The sequence below is a fragment of the Phyllobates terribilis genome, unplaced genomic scaffold (assembly GCF_046119375.1).
Source record: "Phyllobates terribilis strain yellow unplaced genomic scaffold, ASM4611937v1 Scaffold_3__8_contigs__length_932513732, whole genome shotgun sequence".
In the NCBI taxonomy this organism is placed as follows: domain Eukaryota; kingdom Metazoa; phylum Chordata; class Amphibia; order Anura; family Dendrobatidae; genus Phyllobates; species Phyllobates terribilis.
In genome coordinates, this window is record NW_027362763.1 from 683,963,432 (window position 1) to 683,984,561 (window position 21,130).

The following is a 21,130-nucleotide window of genomic DNA, read 5'->3' on the forward strand; positions in this document are numbered from 1 at the left end:
TCAACATCTCTTGTTGCATCTAGAGGGTGTGAACCCTTCCCCCATCCAAGGGCTGATCCCAGTAGACAGAACAATAGACTCATGTTTGGCCCAGTCAGTTGCGTGGTGCCTCCTGACGCTGGAGGGTCTCAGGCTGCGGCCAGATCCTCGTGGCTTGTGTGGATTGATAGAAGCTGCCACGTGGGATTGTGTTGTGGCCCTCATCTGCTGGATCCATTGAAATCATCCAAGGACTATTTCTATATTTTCCCTGGCGGGAGGCGCCCCCGGACTTGTTTCTGCTGTTATATAGCAAAAACGAACCAAATACAGAGTATATGGCAAAGAATCAAAAAACTTTATTGTAAACAATATACAGAAAAGACATACATGATTAAAAAGGACGACACACAGACAACCAAACTGGGTGACACATATACAACATAATAATAGATGTTAAATATCTATTGGGACAAAGTGCAAGAAGTGCTCGTATTCAAGTCATTTATGCACTGGTACAAAATTATGGCATATTTCATCACTATGGATATGTACCATGTGCCATATGGCCTATAGTGCCCTATGAAAAAATGCTAAAGAATTATATTGCACTCTTACCCATATTAGATCAGCACCCAGAATAAACAAGGACCCCAATGCGTGTTTCGCGTGGTATATCCTATGGCTTCCTCGGGGGGATTGTTTAATAGGACCTTCCATGTCTGTTTAAATATACTTTAGGGCCTGCGGTCACGTGACCACAAAGGACTAATTATCTCCTGTACCATCAGCGCATGCACGCTGAACCGCCGGAGCCAGATGCGTCATGCACGGCCATCAAGGTGAACCACGAATGACAGGGAACCAGTACACGTTGCCATGGCCCCCCAACATGCGCAGACACCATGCAGATGCCGTGCATGACGCAGAGGCTAGGGGAGGCACAGCACCCACGTACTCACCAAAGAGAACAACACAGCAACGCATTTAGACAAGTATAGTAACGCAACTACTTAATGCAAAAATGTGTTAGAGTAAGCAGTATCATTTTCCTATAATTGCAACACGATTCTGTCAGTAAGAAATCCAATTTTCTAGGTCCAATTTAATTGTTGCTCGTAGTATCCTCATATTGATTAACCATATGTAGGTGATCCATACAGATGGTACATATAGACTATGGAGGGAGAAAGTTACAAATGACAAAGAAAACAAATTAAAATCAACACATACAATTGTATAAAAATACCACAAAGATTATATCTATTAACCCCTTTGCAACCCATGACGTCTTAGTACGCACATTTTGCATCCCCCAGTTCAGTGAGGGCTGCTGCACTGAGCCCGCACTGAACCGAGTACATGTCAGCTGATTCTTACAGCTGACATGTGCCCGCAACAGCCCCGGGTGGAATCGCGATCCACCCGCGGCTGTTAACATGTTAAATGCCGCTGTCAATCTCCGACAGCAGCATTTAACGCGCGCTTCCGGGTAGCGCGTCATAAGCCCCGCCCATCGGCGACCCCGTCACGTGATCGCGGGTCACCGATGGGTGGGCATGACAACCCAGGGTCTGCAGCAGACGCCTGTGGTTGTCATGATCTGGTCGCTATGAGCGCCACCTAGTGGTCGGCGCTCATAGCACAGGACCATTTCTGCTGCATGCAGGGGATCTGCTCGTCCCCTGTATACAGCAGAGCCGATCAAATGAGTGCTGCTTCTAGTCTCCTATGGAGACTATTGAAGCAAGCAACAAGTTTTTAAAAATATTAAAAAAAATAAAAAAATAGAAGTTTAAATCACCCCCCTTTTGCCCCATTCAAAATAAAATATATAAAAAAAAACCCTACATATTTGGTGTCGCCGCGTTCAGAATCCCCCGATCTATCAATATAAAAAAAGAATTAATCTGAACGGTAAACAGCGTAACGAGAAAAAAATTCTAAACGCCAGAATTACGTTTTTTGGTTGCCGCAAAATTGCAATAAAATGCAATAACAGGAGATCAAAACATCGGATCTACCCCAAATGTTATCAATAAAAACGTCAGCTCGGTGCGCAAAAAATAAGCCCTCACCTGGCCCCAGATCCCGAAAAATGGAGATGCTACAGGTCTTAGAAAATGGCGCCATTTTTTTTTTAATCAAATTTTGGAATTTTTTTTCACCACTTAAATATAAAAGCACCTATACATGTTTGGTGTCTACGAACTCGTAATGACCTGTAGAATAAGAATGGCAGGTCAGTTTTAGCATTCAGTGAACCTGGTAAAAAAAGTAAATAAAAAACAACTGTGATATTGCACTTTTTTTTGCAATTTTACCGCACTTGGAATTTTTTTCCCGTTTTCCCGTACACGATATGGTAAAACTAGTAATGGCGTTGAAAAGTACAACTCGTCCCGCAAAAAATAAGCCCTCACATGGCCATATTGACCAAAAAATAAAAACGCTATGGCTCTGGGACCAAAAAACGAAAAAGCAAAAACGACAAAACCCAAGGTTGCAAAGGGGTTAAAGAAATGAGGTGACGCTCAGGGTCTCATTAAGGCCATTTGGCGTCATTGTTCCCAGTTCCACTATCCATTTGGTTTCCCTTTGAGCCAAAGTTTTTTTTACATTTCCACCCCTAATGCCACTATGGATGACATCGATACCACGTACCATAAATGTTTTAGGATTTCTCCCATGACAGATTTTAAAATCGTGTGCTATCGTCTTTAAGGGGGTTGTGTCGGCCACCGTCCTCATACCCTTTGCCCCCTCACACCAGACACCCAGCCCTCTGGATGCCCCTATACCCTCTCACACCAGCCACGCAGTCTCCAGGACGCCCCTCTACATACACCAGCCCTCTGAATGCCCCTCAATATACCCCATGCCCCCTCACACCAGCCCTCTGGATGCCCATCAACATACCCCATGCCCCCTCACACCAGCCACGCATTCTCCTGGATACCCTTCTACGTACCCCCTCACACCAGCCATGCAGCCTCCTGGAGGCCTCTACAACATTTATTCACATGGTCAGCTCTCCCCACCTCAGTCCACTCTGGATCCGCAGCAGTCCTCACAGCAGAACACTGAACACGAGCTCCTGAGCAGAGCCATAGCCAGGGCACAGGATGTTGCACACAGCTCAGTACAGGAACCTCAGCAGAGTCCTGGAGTCCTCTCCACAGCACAACTGCAGGAGCTCCTCATCACCAGTCCTCCCGTCCCCGCACAATGTGCGCACGGCTAATTTCATGAAATCACTCCTCCCCTCAAGAAATCAACTCCAGACTAGACGCTACCCTCCCGTGAGGTAGCGTCTAGTTTGGAGTTGATTTCTTGAGGGGGAGGAGTGATATCATGAAATCATGACGTCACCGGAAGGGGCGGAGCCTTCTCAGCCCAGTGGAAATTAGCAGTGCAGCCGCAGCAGTGCGCATGTTGTGCGGGGACGGGAGGACTGGTGATGAGGAGCTCCTGTAGTTGTTTCTGTAGTTGCTCCTGAGTTGTGCTGTGGAGAGGACTCCAGGACTCTGCTGAGGTTCCTGTACTGAGTTGTGTAACAACCTGTGCTCTGGCGAGGACTCTGCTCAGGAACTCGTGTTTTGCTGTGAGGACTGATGCGGATCCGGAGTGGACTGAGGTGGGGAGAACTGACCATGTGAATAAATGTTGTAGAGGCCTCCAGGGGGCTGCGTGGCTGGTGTGAGGGGGCATGGGGTATGTAGAGGGGCGTCCAGGGGGCTGTGTGGCTGGTGTGAGGGGGCATGGGGTATGTAGAGGGGCGTCCAGGGGGCTGTGTGGCTGGTGTGAGGGGGCATGGGTCATGTAGAGGGGCTTCCAGAGGGCTGCGTGGCTGGTGTGAGGAGGCATGGGGTATGTAGAGGGGCGTCCAGGGGGCTGCGTGGCTGGTGTGAGGGGGCATGGGTCATGTAGAGGGGCGTCCAGAGGGCTGCGTGGCTGGTGTGAGGAGGCATGGGGTATGTAGAGGGGCGTCCAGGGGGCTGCGTGGCTGGTGTGAGGGGGCATGGGTCATGTAGAGGGGCGTCCAGGGGGCTGCGTGGCTGGTGTGAGGGGGCATGGGGCATCCAGGGGGCTGCGTGGCTGGTGTGAGGGGGCATGGGTCATGTAGAGTGGCGTCCAGGGGGCTGCGTGGCTGGTGTGAGGGGGCATGGGTCATGTAGAGGGGCGTCCAGGGGGCTGCGTGGCTGGTGTGAGGGGGCATGGGTCATGTAGAGGGGAGTCCAGGGGGCTGCGTGGCTGGTGTGAGGGGGCATGGGTCATGTAGAGGGGAGTCCAGGGGGCTGCGTGGCTGGTGTGAGGGGGCATGGGTCATGTAGAGGGGCGTCCAGGGGGCTGCGTGGCTGGTGTGAGGGGGCATGGGTCATGTAGAGGGGCGTCCAGGGGGCTGCGTGGTTGGTGTGAGGGCGCATGGGTCATGTAGAGGGGCGTCCAGGGGGCTGCGTGGTTGGTGTGAGGGCGCATGGGTCATGTAGAGGGGCGTCCAGGGGGCTGCGTGGCTGGCGTGAGGGGGCATGGGGCATGTAGGGGGGTGTCCAGGGGGCTGCGTGGCTGGCGTGAGGGGGCATGGGGCATGTAGAGGGGCGTCCAGGGGGCTGCGTGGCTGGCGTGAGGGGGCATGGGGCATGTAGAGGGGCGTCCAGGGGGCTGCGTGGCTGGCGTGAGGGGGCATGGGGCATGTAGAGGGGCGTCCAGGGGGCTGCGTGGCTGGTGTGAGGGGGCATGGGGCATCCAGGGGGCTGCGTGGCTGGTGTGAGGGGGCATGGGTCATGTAGAGTGGCGTCCAGGGGGCTGCGTGGCTGGTGTGAGGGGGCATGGGTCATGTAGAGGGGCGTCCAGGGGGCTGCGTGGCTGGTGTGAGGGGGCATGGGTCATGTAGAGGGGAGTCCAGGGGGCTGCGTGGCTGGTGTGAGGGGGCATGGGTCATGTAGAGGGGAGTCCAGGGGGCTGCGTGGCTGGTGTGAGGGGGCATGGGTCATGTAGAGGGGCGTCCAGGGGGCTGCGTGGCTGGTGTGAGGGGGCATGGGTCATGTAGAGGGGCGTCCAGGGGGCTGCGTGGTTGGTGTGAGGGCGCATGGGTCATGTAGAGGGGCGTCCAGGGGGCTGCGTGGTTGGTGTGAGGGCGCATGGGTCATGTAGAGGGGCGTCCAGGGGGCTGCGTGGCTGGCGTGAGGGGGCATGGGGCATGTAGAGGGGCGTCCAGGGGCCTGCGTGGCTGGCGTGAGGGGGCATGGGTCATGTAGAGGGGCGTCCAGAGGCCTGCGTGGCTGGCGTGAGGGGGCATGGGTCATGTAGAGGGGCGTCCAGGGGGCTGTGTGGCTGGCGTGAGGGGGCATGGGTCATGTAGAGGGGCATCCAGGGGGCTGCGTGGCTGGTGTGAGGCGGCATGGGTCATGTAGCGGGGCGTCCAGGGGCCTGCGTGGCTGGCGTGAGGGGGCATGGGTCATGTTCATTGTCTTCCACAGGAAAAGGGGTGATGGTGCATACACAGGGCTGCTTCTTGGGTGTGCTTGCACAGTGAAGGGGGTTATGCAGGTATGTTGCTGCATGTTGTTGGCGGTTGCACAGGGAATTTGCTGATGTTGCCTGCACAGGACTGCTTGCAGTGTGTTTTGCATAGTCATGATGGCGCTGCATGTTGGGGATTGCACTGGGAAAGAGGTCATGTTGCAAAAGGTTAGTCTAAAAAAGGGGGTGATGTATGGTATTTATCTTACAGTTAGATTGTGCTGATGATACATGCATAGGGCTGCACTTAGGGGGGCTTTCACAAGGAAGGTGGTGGTACATATAAATGTCTGTGTGTAGGGGGGAGGATTGTGTGATGACTCAGCATCTGGCCGTTTGTGTAGTGTGAACTGTTCTTGATTAGGCCAGTCTACAAATATTGTTCCTTTGGTAAATCAAGATAAGTTAGCCATTGTTTCATGTCACAGGACCGGAGTCCTAATTTGTGTGTAACTTTGTAGATTGTCTGACACGTGGATTTCCTCAATCCCTCTCCCTACATAATTCAGAATAAAATTATGAAAACTGTGGTATAAAAAGGAATTTGCTTCTGTTACTATCATACATTCTACAGGGCTTCAGCCTAGGATCCATGGATCCAGCTGGAAGATCATACAATAGTGAACAGTAAGTACACCTGGGTTAAACATATCTCACACAAGTGTAGTTGGGGATTTGTGTATCTCCTATCCCAGGGCTCCTTTCAGCAGGCCAGTGAATCTGTTCCACTTAAGGCCCCGTCACACTAAGCAATGCAGCAGCGATCCCGACAACGATACGACCTGTCAGGGATCGTTGCTGCATCGCTAATACATCGCTGGTGAGCTGTCAAACAGGTAGGCTCACCAGCGATCAGGGGAATCTTTCCACGATGCCCTGCTCCGGTTACCAGCCTGCTGCTGAAGCAGGAGCAGGCTCGTAACCATGGTAAACAGCGGGTTACTAAGTGCGCGCGTGCCCCTAGTAACCCGATGTTTACCATGGATACCACTCTGCTACGGTGCGCGGGAGGTTACCGTTCACCTTAGCAGAGTCGTATCCATGATAAACATCGGGTTACTAGGGGCACGCGCACTTAGTTACTAAGTTACTTAGTTACTAAGTGCGCGCGTGCCCCTAGTAACCCGATGTTTACCATGGATACCAGCCTGATCGTTGGTCCCGCTGGTCACACACAGCGATGTGTGCTGGCCAGCGGGAGGCCAACGACCAAAAAATGGTCCAGGACACCTTGCAGCGATCAGCGACCTCACAGCAGGGGCCTGATCACTGCAAAGTGTCACACATAGCGACATCGCTTGTGAGGTCGCTGTTGCGTCACCAAAACCGTGACACAGCAGCGATCTCGCTATGTGAGACGGGGGCTTTACTTCCGCAGCCCTTTGTAAGCAATGAATGAGTGGAGCTGTAGCGTTTCCAGTAGGGTTCTCCACTTCACGGAGGCTTACTCCCCCATGGTCACACTGCTTTGCAGTCTTGCCACGCTCCCTCTTCTTGCGGATTTTTTCCTTCTCTGCCTGCCAATCAGTTTACTTTTTTCTCTCAGCTAAAGTTTATACCGCGAGTGCTCCCACCCCAATTTTGGGGGAAAGTGTGTCTTTCAATCCAAAATATACTTTAATTTTTCAGCCACCTCTTGTGTTCTGAATGCTCCACGAGGTATTTCGGTTTTCCTTCCTGATGCACTCCGTCAGTGCAGATCGCATAGAAGATCCAAAGAGCAGACACCCTCCAGTTACTCTTCTGGTTCTCCCTGGACTTCCACATTTTCCAGGTTGACATCTGTCTATTGCTCTTCATCGTTCAAGCTGCAGGCTGTTCAGGCTTCTGACTAAGTTGGACTCTGATCTAGACTCTGACCGGGCCATCCAAGCTTCAGGATATGGTGAACAGTCTGATCTTAGTAGTCAACCAGACACTTAAGGTCAAGGAAGATGAAGTGCTTCCCACAGAGCCTTTGGTATCTTTCAAAAGGCAAATCATACCCCTCGGTTGTTTTCTTACCACAATGAGTTTGAAACTATTTTATCCAGGGAATGGGACCATCTGGAAAGGCATTTTCAAAGTAGGCGAATAGAAATCCTATTTCCCTACCTCCTAAAGGTCTAGGCCAGGGGTGGGCAACCTCTTTCCTGCCGTGGGCCATTTTATTATCATTCAGGGGCCTCACAAACTTATCACCTGTACACTTCCCCTACTATATTAAGTCAAACAATTAACTCCCCCCCCCCCCCCTCCCCCTACTTTGGTGGCTGGAGCTGCTTCTCTTTGGTTTGGCTGTGATGTTGGGTATTATTGATCTTGTTGTTTTGCACAACTGCTTTTCCAGGTTTGACAGCCTGGAGCGCAGTCACAGACAGCCCTGGGCTAGCCTACCTATGGATGTAAACAATTCTATTTATGTGTTGTAGTAACATGGTGGTTCAACAACACAAAAATATTGTTGTTGCGGCACTATTACTGCATTGTCCTTATTCCAGCCCAGGTTTTCTTATCTGGCTGCCCTCCGTAAACCTTCCTCTGAGAATCAATGCTTGGCTCCATCCATTGAATGACCAGTGACACCAGTGTGTTTGGGAGGCAGGGGACGCTCTCTGTACTTTTGCTGTGACAAGCTATTGCAGATACACAGCTGCAAGGACATGAAGTCAACCTAAACAAGTATAGATGACCTAAAGATTTAATGTAGATATTATTCTTTGCCAGATCTACCTATTTTTTTATTTTTCTTTAAATTCACTATAGGTACAATTGAAATGGCTGAAAACAGCTCTGGTTTGCAGTTGGGACAAGCTGTTGATTGTAAAGAAGTGGATGTAGACAACAAGAAGGTATTTTTTTTTTTTTTGCTTTGGGGGTGTTTTGCACCATCCCTTTTTTTTTTTTTTTTTTTGTTTTTTACACATCACTTTTCTTCTAGGAAGCAGTAATGACTGATAATCAGGTCAAGGTCTCTATTTCACCTGATGGAGTGGGTACCGAAGGAACTGACGTAGAAAATATTTCTAAGGAGACAGACAAAATCAAGGTATCATTTTATATTTTTAAAAAATTATTTTGTTCCTTATGTTAAAGGTAATCTGTCATATGACTCATGCTGCTCAAAACAGTCAGCATGAATTGCATTCTAGCTTGACGATTGTATCCAGGTTTACTTTTTCTTTGCAGTGTTTCAAAGCTTCACAGAAAATATACCATATTTTTTTGATTATAAGACACTTTTTTGTTTGAAAAATGGGGGTGCATTTTATAATCCAGATATAGCTTAGCGGGTGGTGTATCTGGGTCACAGGAGGCATGGTTTCTGCTGAAGGAAGTGAGCGAGTGCAACGTTGGGCAGTGCTGCAGGTAGGAGGGGGGGGTGTCGGGCGCACGAGGTTGGTGCCATTGATTTTCAGGCAGTCAAAGGAATGGTGTTAAGGAAAATGTCTGCAGAGGCAGTGCTCTCACAGATTGAGTTATCTGCTCTCTGCTGCCATTTTCATTAAGCCCGTCACTTCCACTGGTGGGCGATTAATGTCGCACGCCTCATGCCGGCGACATGCCCCATGCTTGAGCCTGCAGCGTTGTGCCCCCGCTAACTTCCTTCAGCATGGACCCTGCCTCCTGTGACGTCGCTCCATTGCGCCCCCCTCTCTCCTTGGTAAGCTACATTGACTATAAAATGGACATTGAGATTATAAGACAGTCCCCAAAAATATATATTTTATTTAAATTTGGGGTTCATTTTATAATCTGGTGCAGCTTAAAACCCTCAAAAATAGAATTATTCTTACCGTTAATTCAGTTTCTAGGAACCTTCCATGACAGCATATGGAGGTTGTCTCCACACCCTAATGGGGACAGGAAGCACAAAGAGGTTAAAAGCCCCTCAACAAAACAAAGCACTGGCAGTGTGCAGAGCTGTGGAGTTGGAGTCTGTATAAAACTGGACCGACTGACTCCTAGAATATATAATGAATTGGATAAATTTGTTTAATATAGAAAGAACATATCTATATTCAATCATAATTAAAAGCCTGATGTTCACATTGTACTATTGGCCATGACTAATTAGCCGTACTTTACTAGGTGTTTCGAGAGTCTTCAGAAATCCAAGTGATACAGACCTTTGAATCCTTAGATGCTGTAGCACAAGCTATTACTGATTTTGAAGAGAGCACAACATCAAATTTCATTGTTTTAGAAAAACAAAAAAACTTTGGAGATGAAGGTATGTGTTTTAAACTAAAATTACATAATTTATTAAATGAATTGTGTTAGTATGATGTTTGACGTTCATTTATGCACATTGCATATTTTTATTTTATGTAAACATAGTAAAGTTACTTAATTTTTAGGTTGTGTGGGTGGAAACACCTTTGCTATTTTCTTTTTATTTTTTTTTTTCCCTTTCTTTCAAAAACCATAAGTTATTTATTTTTATTTTTCCATCAATATAGCCAAATGAGGGCTTGCAGGACGAGTTGTAGTTTTGAATGACATCATTTATTTAACCATATAGTGTACAGAAAAACGTTAAATTTCCAAGTACGGTTAAATTGCCCAAAAAAGTCAATTTCACAACTTTTTTTTTTATTATAAAAATCTGTCTACAATCTTCACTATATGGTAAAACTGATGTGACTGTATGATGCCTCAGGTCGGTACGTGTTCGTAGATACCAAACGTTTACTTTATGTAAGTGGTGGTAAAAATACCAAAGTTTTTAACACAATCACAACCAAGGATGTATATATACGTCCTTGGCCATGTCCCGCCCCCTCACGCTCTCAGATGGCATCATCACCCACATCTCAGCTGATCTGATCAGCTAACATGTGTAGCTAACAGCACCGATCTGATCAGCGATCGGATTTGTGCTGTTAATCCTTTGGATCGTGTTGGCAATCACTGTCGGGGATCGCACCGTTCCCCATAGGCTGTTACCTCGACCAACTGGGGTCCTGTGATCTCCCCGGATGCTGTCTGCAATAGCTTCCTGCCAGCAAAGTCTGAGTGACGTTGCCGCCAGAAAAGGATAATTTCTCTTGTGTACAGACGTGCAGTAGCTAATCTGAACATAAGAGAAGCGATCGTAGTCTGCAACGCTGAGGTCCCCTAGGGGCCAGTGTAACAAAGAAAAAATCAAATTTTTTTACAGATATGAAAAAAAATAATAATTTCAAATGCCCCCCTTTTGCCCCATTGAAAATAAATATTAAATACACATTTTGGTCAGAAATGCCCGATCTATCAAAGTATAAAATCAATTCATCAGATCTGTAAACTGCGGAGCGGAAAAAAAAACGCCTAAACTTCCAGGGTTTTTTTTTGGTCACTTCAACATTGCAATACAATGCAATAATGGGCGATCAAAACATCGGATGTACTCAAAAATGGTATCGTTAGAAGCGTCAGCTCAAGCCGCAAAAAATAAGCAATCACCCTCATCCTGAAAAATGAGAACGCTACGGGTCACCGAAATTGGCGCAAAAGTGTAATTATTTTTCTTTAAAAACTTCATTTTTTTTCCACCACTTACATAACAGTAAAAGCAGGGGCGTGACGGGACCCGGATGTACAGGGGCCCGCCCAGCGCCCGCCGATCCCAGCTCCTGTTTAATTTTTTTTTCCCAGCCAAGACATTTTCCAAGTTTGCGTTCCGACACTCCGTATTTTTGAGGATGCGTTTTCACTGCAAAGCGGATCCTCAGAAAGAATGAACAATTATTTTTGCGCTTTTGAGGATGTGTTTTCCATTGCCCACATTGTAGTATGGGCTCAAAAAAAGCACATCCTGAATAGCGCACTGGTGTGAATGGTGATGTGTTTTTTTTTTTGTTTTTTTTTTTTTAGAAAAGCACATCTGTTTTGCGGATCCTCAAAAAAACGCAGCGCAAATGCAGCATGTGAATGTAGCCTTCGATTGCGCTGTCCTTGTTTGACGTCTTGATCTAAGGGGTTAAGAGGTGTGGGTTTATCTCCTATGCACCCACAACTGTTAGCTACACATATCAGCTGATCAGATCAGCCAGTATGTGCAGGGAATGATGTGAGCCAGCATAAAAGGGAGGGAGGCAACCTAGTATGTACCCAGTACGTCACAGGTCGTAGAGGTGTTAACAGAATATCTCCTTGGGTGTTTCATGTGTTTTGTGACTAGTTCCCATTGTTTCTTTTATTGTTACTACTGATCAGACTTGTGGAGGTTCAGGTTCTGGTGGCTCAGCTTGACTTCTTACGCACCTTTCGCATCAGCGTTTTGAGCCTTTTACGGCAGATCTGGCAGCTTTGTCGCATAATGGGTCACTTGTGGCAAGCCCCATTCATTCCCTATAGGACTTGCGGTTTTGCCGGGTCCGGCACTTGCAGCAATTAAAAACGCTGCTAGCGTTTTTGTTTTTAACTTGCCGCAAGTGCCGGATTTGCCGTATCTGGCAAAACTGCAATTGCCGCACCCGACCACAAGTCCCATAGGGAATGAATGGGGCTTGCCGCAAGTGACCTGTAATGCGGCAAGGCTGCCAGATCTGCTGCAAAAGGCTCAAAACGCTGATGTGAAATCAGCCTTACAAAGTTCTGTTCTGCAACCAAATTTGACCTGAACCTCATTGAAAGTCACTGATTGGGTCGTTCGGCTCTTTGCCCACACAAAGCCTGCCATAAGCGAAACACGGGGGGAGGGAGGGCAAGGCTTTGTAATTTTTTTATTTTTTTTTGGTACACACTACATCCGATCACTCTTATTTTACCCTCAAAGCAGCAGATCAAACACTGCAATTGGCTCGCACTGAGTGTACCCGCAGCAAGCGATGCCCACTCCTGTGATTTGCATACTTAAAGCACCGGAACTCTGAACACAGTACCAAACACAGACTTCCCCAAACTTTTCTAACACCAAACTATAAAAGTCCAGTTCACTCATCCCTAATTGTTCCCATTTCAAATTTCTCACTTTTTCAGATTAACTTGGTGCCAGTAGGCACGTGTATCCTTTTGAGAAGTAGCTGTTTTTTTCTTTTTTTTCTTTAAGTATATTTCTCAGTGTCAGCCTTGTAGATGGCAGAGCGTGGTTACTTGTCTCCCAATGACTGATTTTCCAGTAAGTTCACAAACTTATCCATATAAATGTTTTAAAACTTGTATTGTTTTAGCTTTTAGACCTTCTTCTAAAATCTCAATACATTGGCACGGTCCACGAGTTAAAAATGTGTCTCTACTTGAATATACCGGAGTACCTTTTGGCATTGCTGGAAGAAAAGTGTTATGCTGCCATCTTGGAAAGGATTTGGCTCTTCCACAAAAAAAGCGATATGTCCAGGCGACACATCAAAAACAGGTACAATTAAATTTGTATTATAAAGTAGTTCAACTTATTATATTGGCTCTTTACTAATCCTGATGATATACTGGTTAAAATTTCAGAGTGCACCTAGTTAGCAATATCCTAAATCTATCTGTTATATAGATATTATTGCACATTGTGCATCATAGGTGTGCGGGTTTCATAACACGGTCATGGAAATAAGACATTACAAATCTTGTCCTATAACTCCAGTACAAGTACCTGCCTTGTTACATAAATACTGTATCAATCCAAACTTCCTTTATAGTTATTGCCTCAGAACTAAACTTAGTATGTAAAAGCTGTATCTTAACCAAGCGCAATAACTAAATATCCTACCACAACAAAATTCTGAAAACATACAGAAGTCAGCTCCCCACTTCCATGAGTGCACGCATCATGCTGTGAGGCATGTTCCAGATGCAAATAGATATGTCTTTCCGCAACAAAACATCAGATTTTTTAAATCCTTTTTTGCTTGATGGATTGTGACTGAATTGTTGTAATTCAGCTCATGGCTTAAAGTTTTTTAGATTTTAATGGATCTACAATGCTGGATTTATCGTTATTTACAGCCCAATATTGTTCCCAAAATAAGTCTAATAGACAGATTACCAAGGTTCAGTTCTCAGAATAGGGAACAAAGTTCATTACCTAATTTCCTTCACAGAAGTTACCCTGATACAAAAAAAAATGGTGTACCCAAAAATGAGGTTAGGCCATAATTACGCTAGCATAAGCATTCACAGCTCATGAATATAGTGTTAGATCCATGGTCTGTGCAAATATGCAGCACCAAGGTGTGTGTTCTCATTTTATTATATATATTTTAGTATAATATATACAAATTTTTTTGACTTTCGATATAGATGTCTTCATTAGATTTTATATTTATGTACTAAAATAGATTATGTAATAAAAATGTAAATATAGTGTTACAATTTTATAGATGTATGTCTTTTTTAATGACTAAAAATGTTTAAAACACTACACACATATATTTGCCAGTCAACTTCCTATGAACGAGAAGAACCCTGACAGTCTGTCCAAAATCACTGAGAACTATGCATTGTCACGTGGTGGCTGTGTTTGTACCACAGTTGTGTGCGCTCCTGTACTGTGCAGATGCATATGACTAGGCCTGGATGAATGGACACAACACTCACCAGACCTTACCCAGATGCAGTTTCTTTTTTGGAGTTATCAAAGATTAGAGGTTGTCCAGTACCATAACTTTTTTTTTTTTGTTCAGAAATCTTGCTATTATGTGCCTCTCCATTATTTTATTTTAGCAATATTATCTTTTGATCATGCTCTAACAATACATCCTCATTGCTGATAAATCTCTGATGGGGTTAATTGACATCTTCCTCCCCTGACTTTCTGCTTCTATTACTACAATTTCCATCATGCATTGCACTGGCCTGTGAGGCAACTCACTCAAAACTCCACCGAAACCACTCCTTCCCGTATCTTCATCCTGCTGCATCTTAGTCCTGCTTCACATGTCTATGTATCCAGTACGTGTGGTGTCCATTTTCACAAGTTCTGGAGACACGTTCACACGCATACGAATTAAAATCAATGAGGATCTTCATAGCTGTATATTTTTACAGACCATGTCCCTGTTAACCATGCACGTGTCCATGTGATCCACACGGAGACAAGTCAGTTTTTTTTGCAACTAGCACAGATGACACACCGCACACAAATGTGATCCGTGTGACATCTGTCTGACACATAACGTAACAAATACATGATAAAGAAATGAATGGTTTGTGTAAAAGATGTGCAGAGATAGATAAATGATGATGTATAGAGATGTTCTGCTGTAGGAGGCCATCTGACATCCTATGGGCCTAATTTTGCTTAATTCTGTATAGAGTATCACATGCACAGCTACCCACGCTTATAGTCACACCAGTCCTACTCCGTGGATTATGGTACAGTGGCATAATCTATGGTAGCTAGACCCCTCTAGTCTTCATTTCAGGTGAATTAACAGCTTGGCGTTACCTTTATTTTTCATGTGTAAGCAGTGGTGCGGCCATTTTTCCAAAGTCTCCCAGGAGCAGTTTTTTACACATGACAAAGCCAGGCTTCATGTTCCTCAAACTAGTATGAGCAACCTGTGTGGCCTAAATATATTTGCGTCGCTGCCGGGTCCGTGGAGTCTTCTCGCGTCGCTGCCGGGTCCGTGGAGTCTTCTCGCGTCGCTGCCGGGTCCGTGGAGTCTTCTCGCGTCGCTGCCGGGTCCGTGGAGTCTTCTCGCGTCACTGCCGGGTCCGTGGAGTCTTCTCGCGTCACTGCCGGGTCTGTGGAGTCTTCTCGCGTCGCTGCCGGGTCCGTGGAGTCTTCTCGCGTCGCTGCCGGGTCCGTGGAGTCTTCTCGCGTCGCTGCCGGGTCCGTGGAGTCTTCTCGCGTCGCTGCCGGGTCCGTGGAGTCTTCTCGCGTCGCTGCCGGGTCCGTGGAGTCTTCTCGCGTCGCTGCCGGGTCCGTGGAGTCTTCTCGCGTCGCTGCCGGGTCCGTGGAGTCTTCTCGCGTCGCTGCCGGGTCCAGGTGGCAGAACCTTCCCAGATGACCATTTAAAGGGAACCTGTCAGGTCGTTTTTTACTCCCTAACCTATCACTACCTGTCCCTGCACCTTCCTTTTTCACAGCCAATATAGGGCAGTTTTAGGTCAGACGAAGATGGTTAGGGATGTGCTAGGAAGGTGCAGGGGACAGGTAGTGATAGGTTAGGGGGTAAAAACGACCTGACAGGTTCCTGTTAATAACCTTAGTGATGGCAGCTGAGGCTGTAAGAGCAGGGATGTCTGCACATGGTGTTCATACTCCATACTAAATAAATCAAGATGTTTTGATAGTTTCATTTTTTGCCAAATTTACATACTAGCAAGATGTCTATCATTCCACCACTTTTCTTCTTGGGTCTCATTCACAGTGATCTTTTTTGATCCGTTTTGTTTTGTTTTTTTTCCTCCTTGGAAAACTGCACCAAAAACGGATCAGTCACTGCGTCTGCCAGCAAAGTGAATGTGATTTTCAATTTGCCGTGCAGACGTCAGCGTTGTTGACTGCTGTATTAGTGGCGCAGAAAGTGCATCCACAAAATGAGCGTCAATTACTGCTCCATTTTTCTGCTGCGCTTTCTTCATTATACATAAAAAAAAAAAAAAAAAAAAAAAAAAAAACAACAACACAGATTGGTATTCACACAGTCCCTTTGATGTTTTTTTTTTTTTTATTTTATTTTTTTTTTTTTACTGCACTTTCCACGCGACAAACGTTCAGTGGACCTGGCCATGTGACTGTCAGGTGACCTGTTACTGTGCAAAACCTGGAAACAACTCATCGCTGGACACCGGACATTGGGGAAGGTAATAAAGTGTCTGCCTGTGTCCTCCCTGCCCTTTATGGATTAGTACTGCATTTTTGCTTTGAAAAAGCAAAAGTGCAGCATTAATAAAATGGAGCAAAAAAGCAACACAGACGCATGATGCATTTGATGCTTTTTTTCCAAAAATGATCTGTTTTTTGATGCAGAAACTGCACCAAAAACGGAGCACAAACGCTCTGTTTGAACTAATTCAAGGTTGCGTTTTGTATTTAACTACAACTCTCTAAAATGAACATTGTTAATATCACATTGTTAATATCACAAAATTAAAAAAAAAAATGGTACCAGGTGTCATCTTGTCTTGATTATTTTTTTTTTATTCTTATTTTTTCTTTCTCAAATTAGCTGTGAAACATGACAACTCCTTAATGTGATTCGTCTCTACAGATTTTGATATAAAGATGTTTTGGGCTCCTCTTAGTCTTTCGACTTACAAGACAAACTTTCCATTCAACTTCCTGCTTTGACATTGTAGAGCAAGAGCGAACCTGTCCACCCGCAATACTATGGCTACAACATACTTTAGAACAAATGACGTTTTAATCAACGCTTCATCTGTGGGCTTAGTCTCCTATATCAATGGCACACATTTGTAGAATGATTGAACTCTTGCTAGCCGGGTTGTTTTTTTAATTGAAAAAAACAATAAAACATGATGATCATCAGATTGTGCCGGAATAATGTTAATACATACATACACCACAGCAAAAATATGGAATCAGGGCAAAATGCTCCAGATCATAAACTCAATTTAGATAATCAGACTCCAAATTAAAACTACACCTTTATAAACAGATAACAGAATTATTAATGTATACTGACCACATAGTACACTTCAAAGTTCATAAATACTACACACCATGTCCAGAATAATACATGCCGACCCCTCATATACTCAGTACATTTGATATATAACATTAAACCTTTATAAATGATAAACAAGACACACAATCTGAACTTGCATCGTAGTTAAGTCTTCTTTGTCTCTGGTTCCGGATGGCAATATGTCTGACGTCCATGTTATGACCTGGTGTGCGGTGGGCAAGCTGTTCAATTACAGTGGAAACACCATTCACTCAGTCAAATCTGCTTGTCCTACATCTTCCTGCCCTCTTCCTACAAAGTTTCTTTGAGATGACCACACTACAATCAGCACAGTACATCAGATTGCACTACAATCAATTATGGATCCACTTAATATGAAGATGATATATAAAAAGGTAATGACATTTATAAGCATACTATTACTGTTTGTTATTTAAAGGTAAGCTGTCATCATGATTTCTAATGCTATTTACAGACCTGCAGGTTTGATGTGCAGTCAAATTGCGTTACAAGTCATGTGTTACCCATAATGCATCTACACATTAGCCTATTTACATCTATTACATACTGAAAATGTACTGCTCTAGATAAACATCCTATATGGGTACTTCCGTGTACGGTTTTAAAATTTATGCTTTTAGTTTATGTAACATTTATCATGGTTTTTCCAAAAATTATGAATTCACCCCCCCCCCTTTCCTCCTCCCTGAAGAATGCCTTACCTCCTAGTGGCCACCAACAATAACAAAAGGTCATGTATTCCCCCAATGTCACATGAGAGAATTTGGATATTTTGTCTTTGAAAATATTTTGGTTTTAATCTTTGTAAAATTTCCATGCTCTTCCTGCAGACTGGTGATCATGGTTACATAAAATGTAGAAAGCTAATCCAGGCCACTAAAAAAATGGATTGTCCTGCCAAAATATATGTATATCATATCATAAGATATCCGGATTTTCAGGTATGTAACAAAGTTGATGTGTAACCTCCTCCCAATAAACAAATTTTACATTGTGTTTTAATTAATTCCTTGCACCACATTTATAATTTGACATATTTGTGGCTGAGTGTGTCTTGTTTTCTCAAAGCTTTATTTTTTATAGTTACAATTTTGAGCCACATTTTAGTCCATTTATCTTTTTTTTTTTAATGCTGAGCACTGCTTGATGCCTCAACTATTAGTTTCTAATATGTGAATGTTCCTTTTAACTTTTTTATAAAATGGCTTAGTTTCACAAAATAGTCAAGAGAAAGGAAACTACATCTATGTATTTTTCTTTTTTTTTTTGTTTTTTTAGATCACAAGAAACACAGCTTGGCACAAAAGAATGGCATCTAAAAAAATGAATCAAGAGATTACAAAAGACAACAAAGTTTTACACTGTTATGTTGTTCAGTTTCCAAAACTGTCAGAGCATAGAAACCACCCTATAGCTGGAGAGGTAATGGATTGTGTTTCAAAACATGTTGACAATTGGAGGTTAGATCACCGATTCAACCCACCTTTATCAAAAAATGTCCATATTGTCTTTAAAAACTTTTTATATCATAATATGGATTATTATTCATAACTATCTAATGGGTGGTTCCCTTTCACCAATTTGGTCGCCATTTACTATAGTACCTGTGTTAAACAATATCTACAGTGCTAGAGCGGATGAGCTGTGTGATTGGCTGCCGTGTTCTTCATGTAATTCTACATCTGTCATTCTTTCTACATTGCACATAATTATCCTTTTAGATTTATTTGGCTTCCAAATAAAGTATATTAAATGGACATACTTATAATGTGCCAACACAAGTGGCCCTCATAAGTCTACCTCTTGCTAAAAAATTCATATCACTTAATGGATCACTTTATTGTGCTTTAATAAAGCAAACTGGACATTTTAAGTCGCTTCACGTGCCTACCTCAACCGCCACAGTGTGACTGTGTATAATATACATGTATATATGTGTCTCTATCTCTATCCTGACTGCGCATGCATGACGCTCAGTCTGGCTCCAGACAGAAGCAGGCATGGACCCTTTACAGGTAAGAGGAGTGTATGGCACTGGAGATCGCGGTATGCGTAGACACAACGCATACTGCGATCTCTGGCGCCATACTGACATACTTACCTGACCGGGAGGAGCGTTGCCACGGTGCCTCTCTTCTGGCCGGAGACCGGGGGCAGGAGTGAGGTGTTGGATTGGTGCATGCGCATAGCGCTATCCAGCACCATTTTACTGAAGACACATTTGCAGTGTTCAGCAAAATGGCGCCGGACAGCGCTGTGCTCCGGTGCCGCACTCCTCCCCCGGCCTGCGGCAGAACAGGACGCTGCAGCGCTGGAGCACAGGGAAGAAAGGTGAATATAAGTGTGGTTTTTTTTTTTTTTTTTGTGTACAGCGTGAAAGGGATGAGGGGGCCACACATACCGGGATTGGGGTGTGAGGGGGGCCACGCATACCGGGATTGGGGGATGAGGGGTGCCACGCATACCGGGATAGAATGGTGGAGACAGGAGGGGGGCAGCACATACCAGCATGGGAGACCATATACCAATAAAAATGCTCGCCACCCGGGCGTAGAAGGGTTCAATTGTTAGTACTGTATATATTATATTATTGTGGCGGTTGAGGTAGGCACGTGAAGCGACTTAAAATGTCCAGTTTGCTTTATTAAAGCACCATAAAGTGATCCCCAAACAATAAAAAATAAAAAGGGTTTCTTTGCAGTAAGACAGGATACACAGTCCTAACAATGGCATTTCAAGGTTAAAGCAGCACACAAAAAAACATGGAGCATGACACCGCGGAATTCTTACCTCTACAAATACAGATAATGAATTTCACTTGGAGTTTGTCCACCATATCACACCCCAGGCTGTGGATTTGTGAGTAGTCAGACCCAACCATCTCTGACTGCTCAGTAACCTATCTGACACTTTCTAGCTAGCTTAAATCAGATGATAACCATCTGATCCATATCTTCCATCTGTATGTAAGTTAATATGAGATTTTGTTGTGTTTACTTTAATTCTGGATTCGATATAAAGTTTGTTTTTTATATGACTGATAAAAAAAATGTTGTAATTATTTTTTAGGTAGCTAATATCCGTGAAAAAATCGACCCAAGAGTTGTGGACAAAATTTTGGAGCTTTACCAGAGTGGTATTCGTAAAAAAAGAGATATCAAAAAACTCGTGGAGCATTTTGTCGTTCAAGAGCTCTTCACAGGGCTTGATCTTCCACAATCCTCAAGACGAAGATATTATCCCACGTTGAAGGACATCACAAATATAATGGGTCGAACTTCTAAAGGGACCACTACCTCTGTGTTTGACCAAAGCAAGGTATTGGATTTGGTTTCTAAGTGGCAACAAGAAGATAATAGAGCCAGCATTTATTGTCGTCCTCATTCTGTAAAGGGGGAAGACCAAGATGAGCAAAAATTTCTTTTGTGCTATCAAAGACACTGGCAAAAAAGACTCCTTTCAACCTATGGTAATAGTATTACACTGCTTGATGCCACTTACAGGACAACAAGATATGCACTACCTTTATATTTTCTTTGTGTACGCACAAATGTGTGCTATACTGTGGTAGCTGCTTTTGTGGTTCAACAGGAACGGACTGAATATATCATAGAAGCTTTGAAAATGATTAAGGACTGGAATCCAACTTGGAACCCATCTTGTTTCATGCTTGACTTTTGCTTAGAAGAAATAAATGCCATCGCACAAGTATTTGCAGGTAATTTTAAGATAAAAAAAACTTTATAAAAGGTTATCTTTTAACATCCCAAGCATTTGTCACTAACATTATTTACACAAGACCTTACACTTATCACTCTAATCCCTACATTTTTATATAAATATTTTTTTTTGCTTCCCGTAGTATTTGGATTGAGAAGAGTGTTACAGTCCTTGAAAGATGCGTGTGGATGCACTCACTTTTCAGCAACATCCATCACTAATGGAACAGGAGGCAGGGCTGCAGTTACTTTATGTAGTTTATTGTATCTGAGGACATCCAGGATCCATGTTGATAGAAGCTGCGGGAGAGGCCAGTACTGTGCCATCTTTTGTTT

At 44.5% G+C, this 21,130-nt stretch overlaps 1 protein-coding gene and 2 long non-coding RNA genes across 4 annotated transcripts in view; 1 reads left to right on the forward strand and 2 right to left on the reverse strand.

Moving 5' to 3' along the window:
• Window positions 1–316: 316 nt before the first annotated feature.
• Window positions 317–3,221, reverse strand: LOC141258289 (uncharacterized). Its single transcript, XR_012318270.1, has 2 exons — window positions 3,021–3,221; window positions 317–1,156 (listed from the first exon to the last, which is right to left on the reverse strand). It is a non-coding gene; the product is annotated as an uncharacterized lncRNA (long non-coding RNA).
• Window positions 3,222–9,134: 5,913 nt separating this feature from the next.
• The window catches only part of LOC141257368 (uncharacterized), a 30,629-nt gene continuing 18,633 nt past the window's right edge, over window positions 9,135–21,130 (reverse strand). The window contains exon 3 of the long non-coding RNA XR_012318055.1: window positions 9,135–9,335. This is a non-coding gene — a long non-coding RNA (uncharacterized lncRNA). The remainder of the gene's footprint in view (window positions 9,336–21,130) is intronic.
• Window positions 12,687–21,130, forward strand: part of LOC141257367 (uncharacterized) — a 28,210-nt gene continuing 19,766 nt past the window's right edge. Inside the window, exons 1-6 of one of the 2 annotated variants that reach the window (XM_073671845.1) lie at window positions 12,772–12,823; window positions 16,124–16,209; window positions 16,575–17,449; window positions 17,906–18,016; window positions 18,354–18,497; window positions 20,145–20,793. In XM_073671845.1, the coding sequence (XP_073527946.1) occupies window positions 17,414–17,449; window positions 17,906–18,016; window positions 18,354–18,497; window positions 20,145–20,793 (940 nt within the window). In that variant the 5' untranslated portion in view covers window positions 12,772–12,823; window positions 16,124–16,209; window positions 16,575–17,413. Of the gene's footprint in view, window positions 12,824–16,123; window positions 16,210–16,574; window positions 17,450–17,905; window positions 18,017–18,353; window positions 18,498–20,144; window positions 20,794–21,130 lie in introns of both variants that reach the window. The other variant, XM_073671846.1, reaches the window with a different exon arrangement.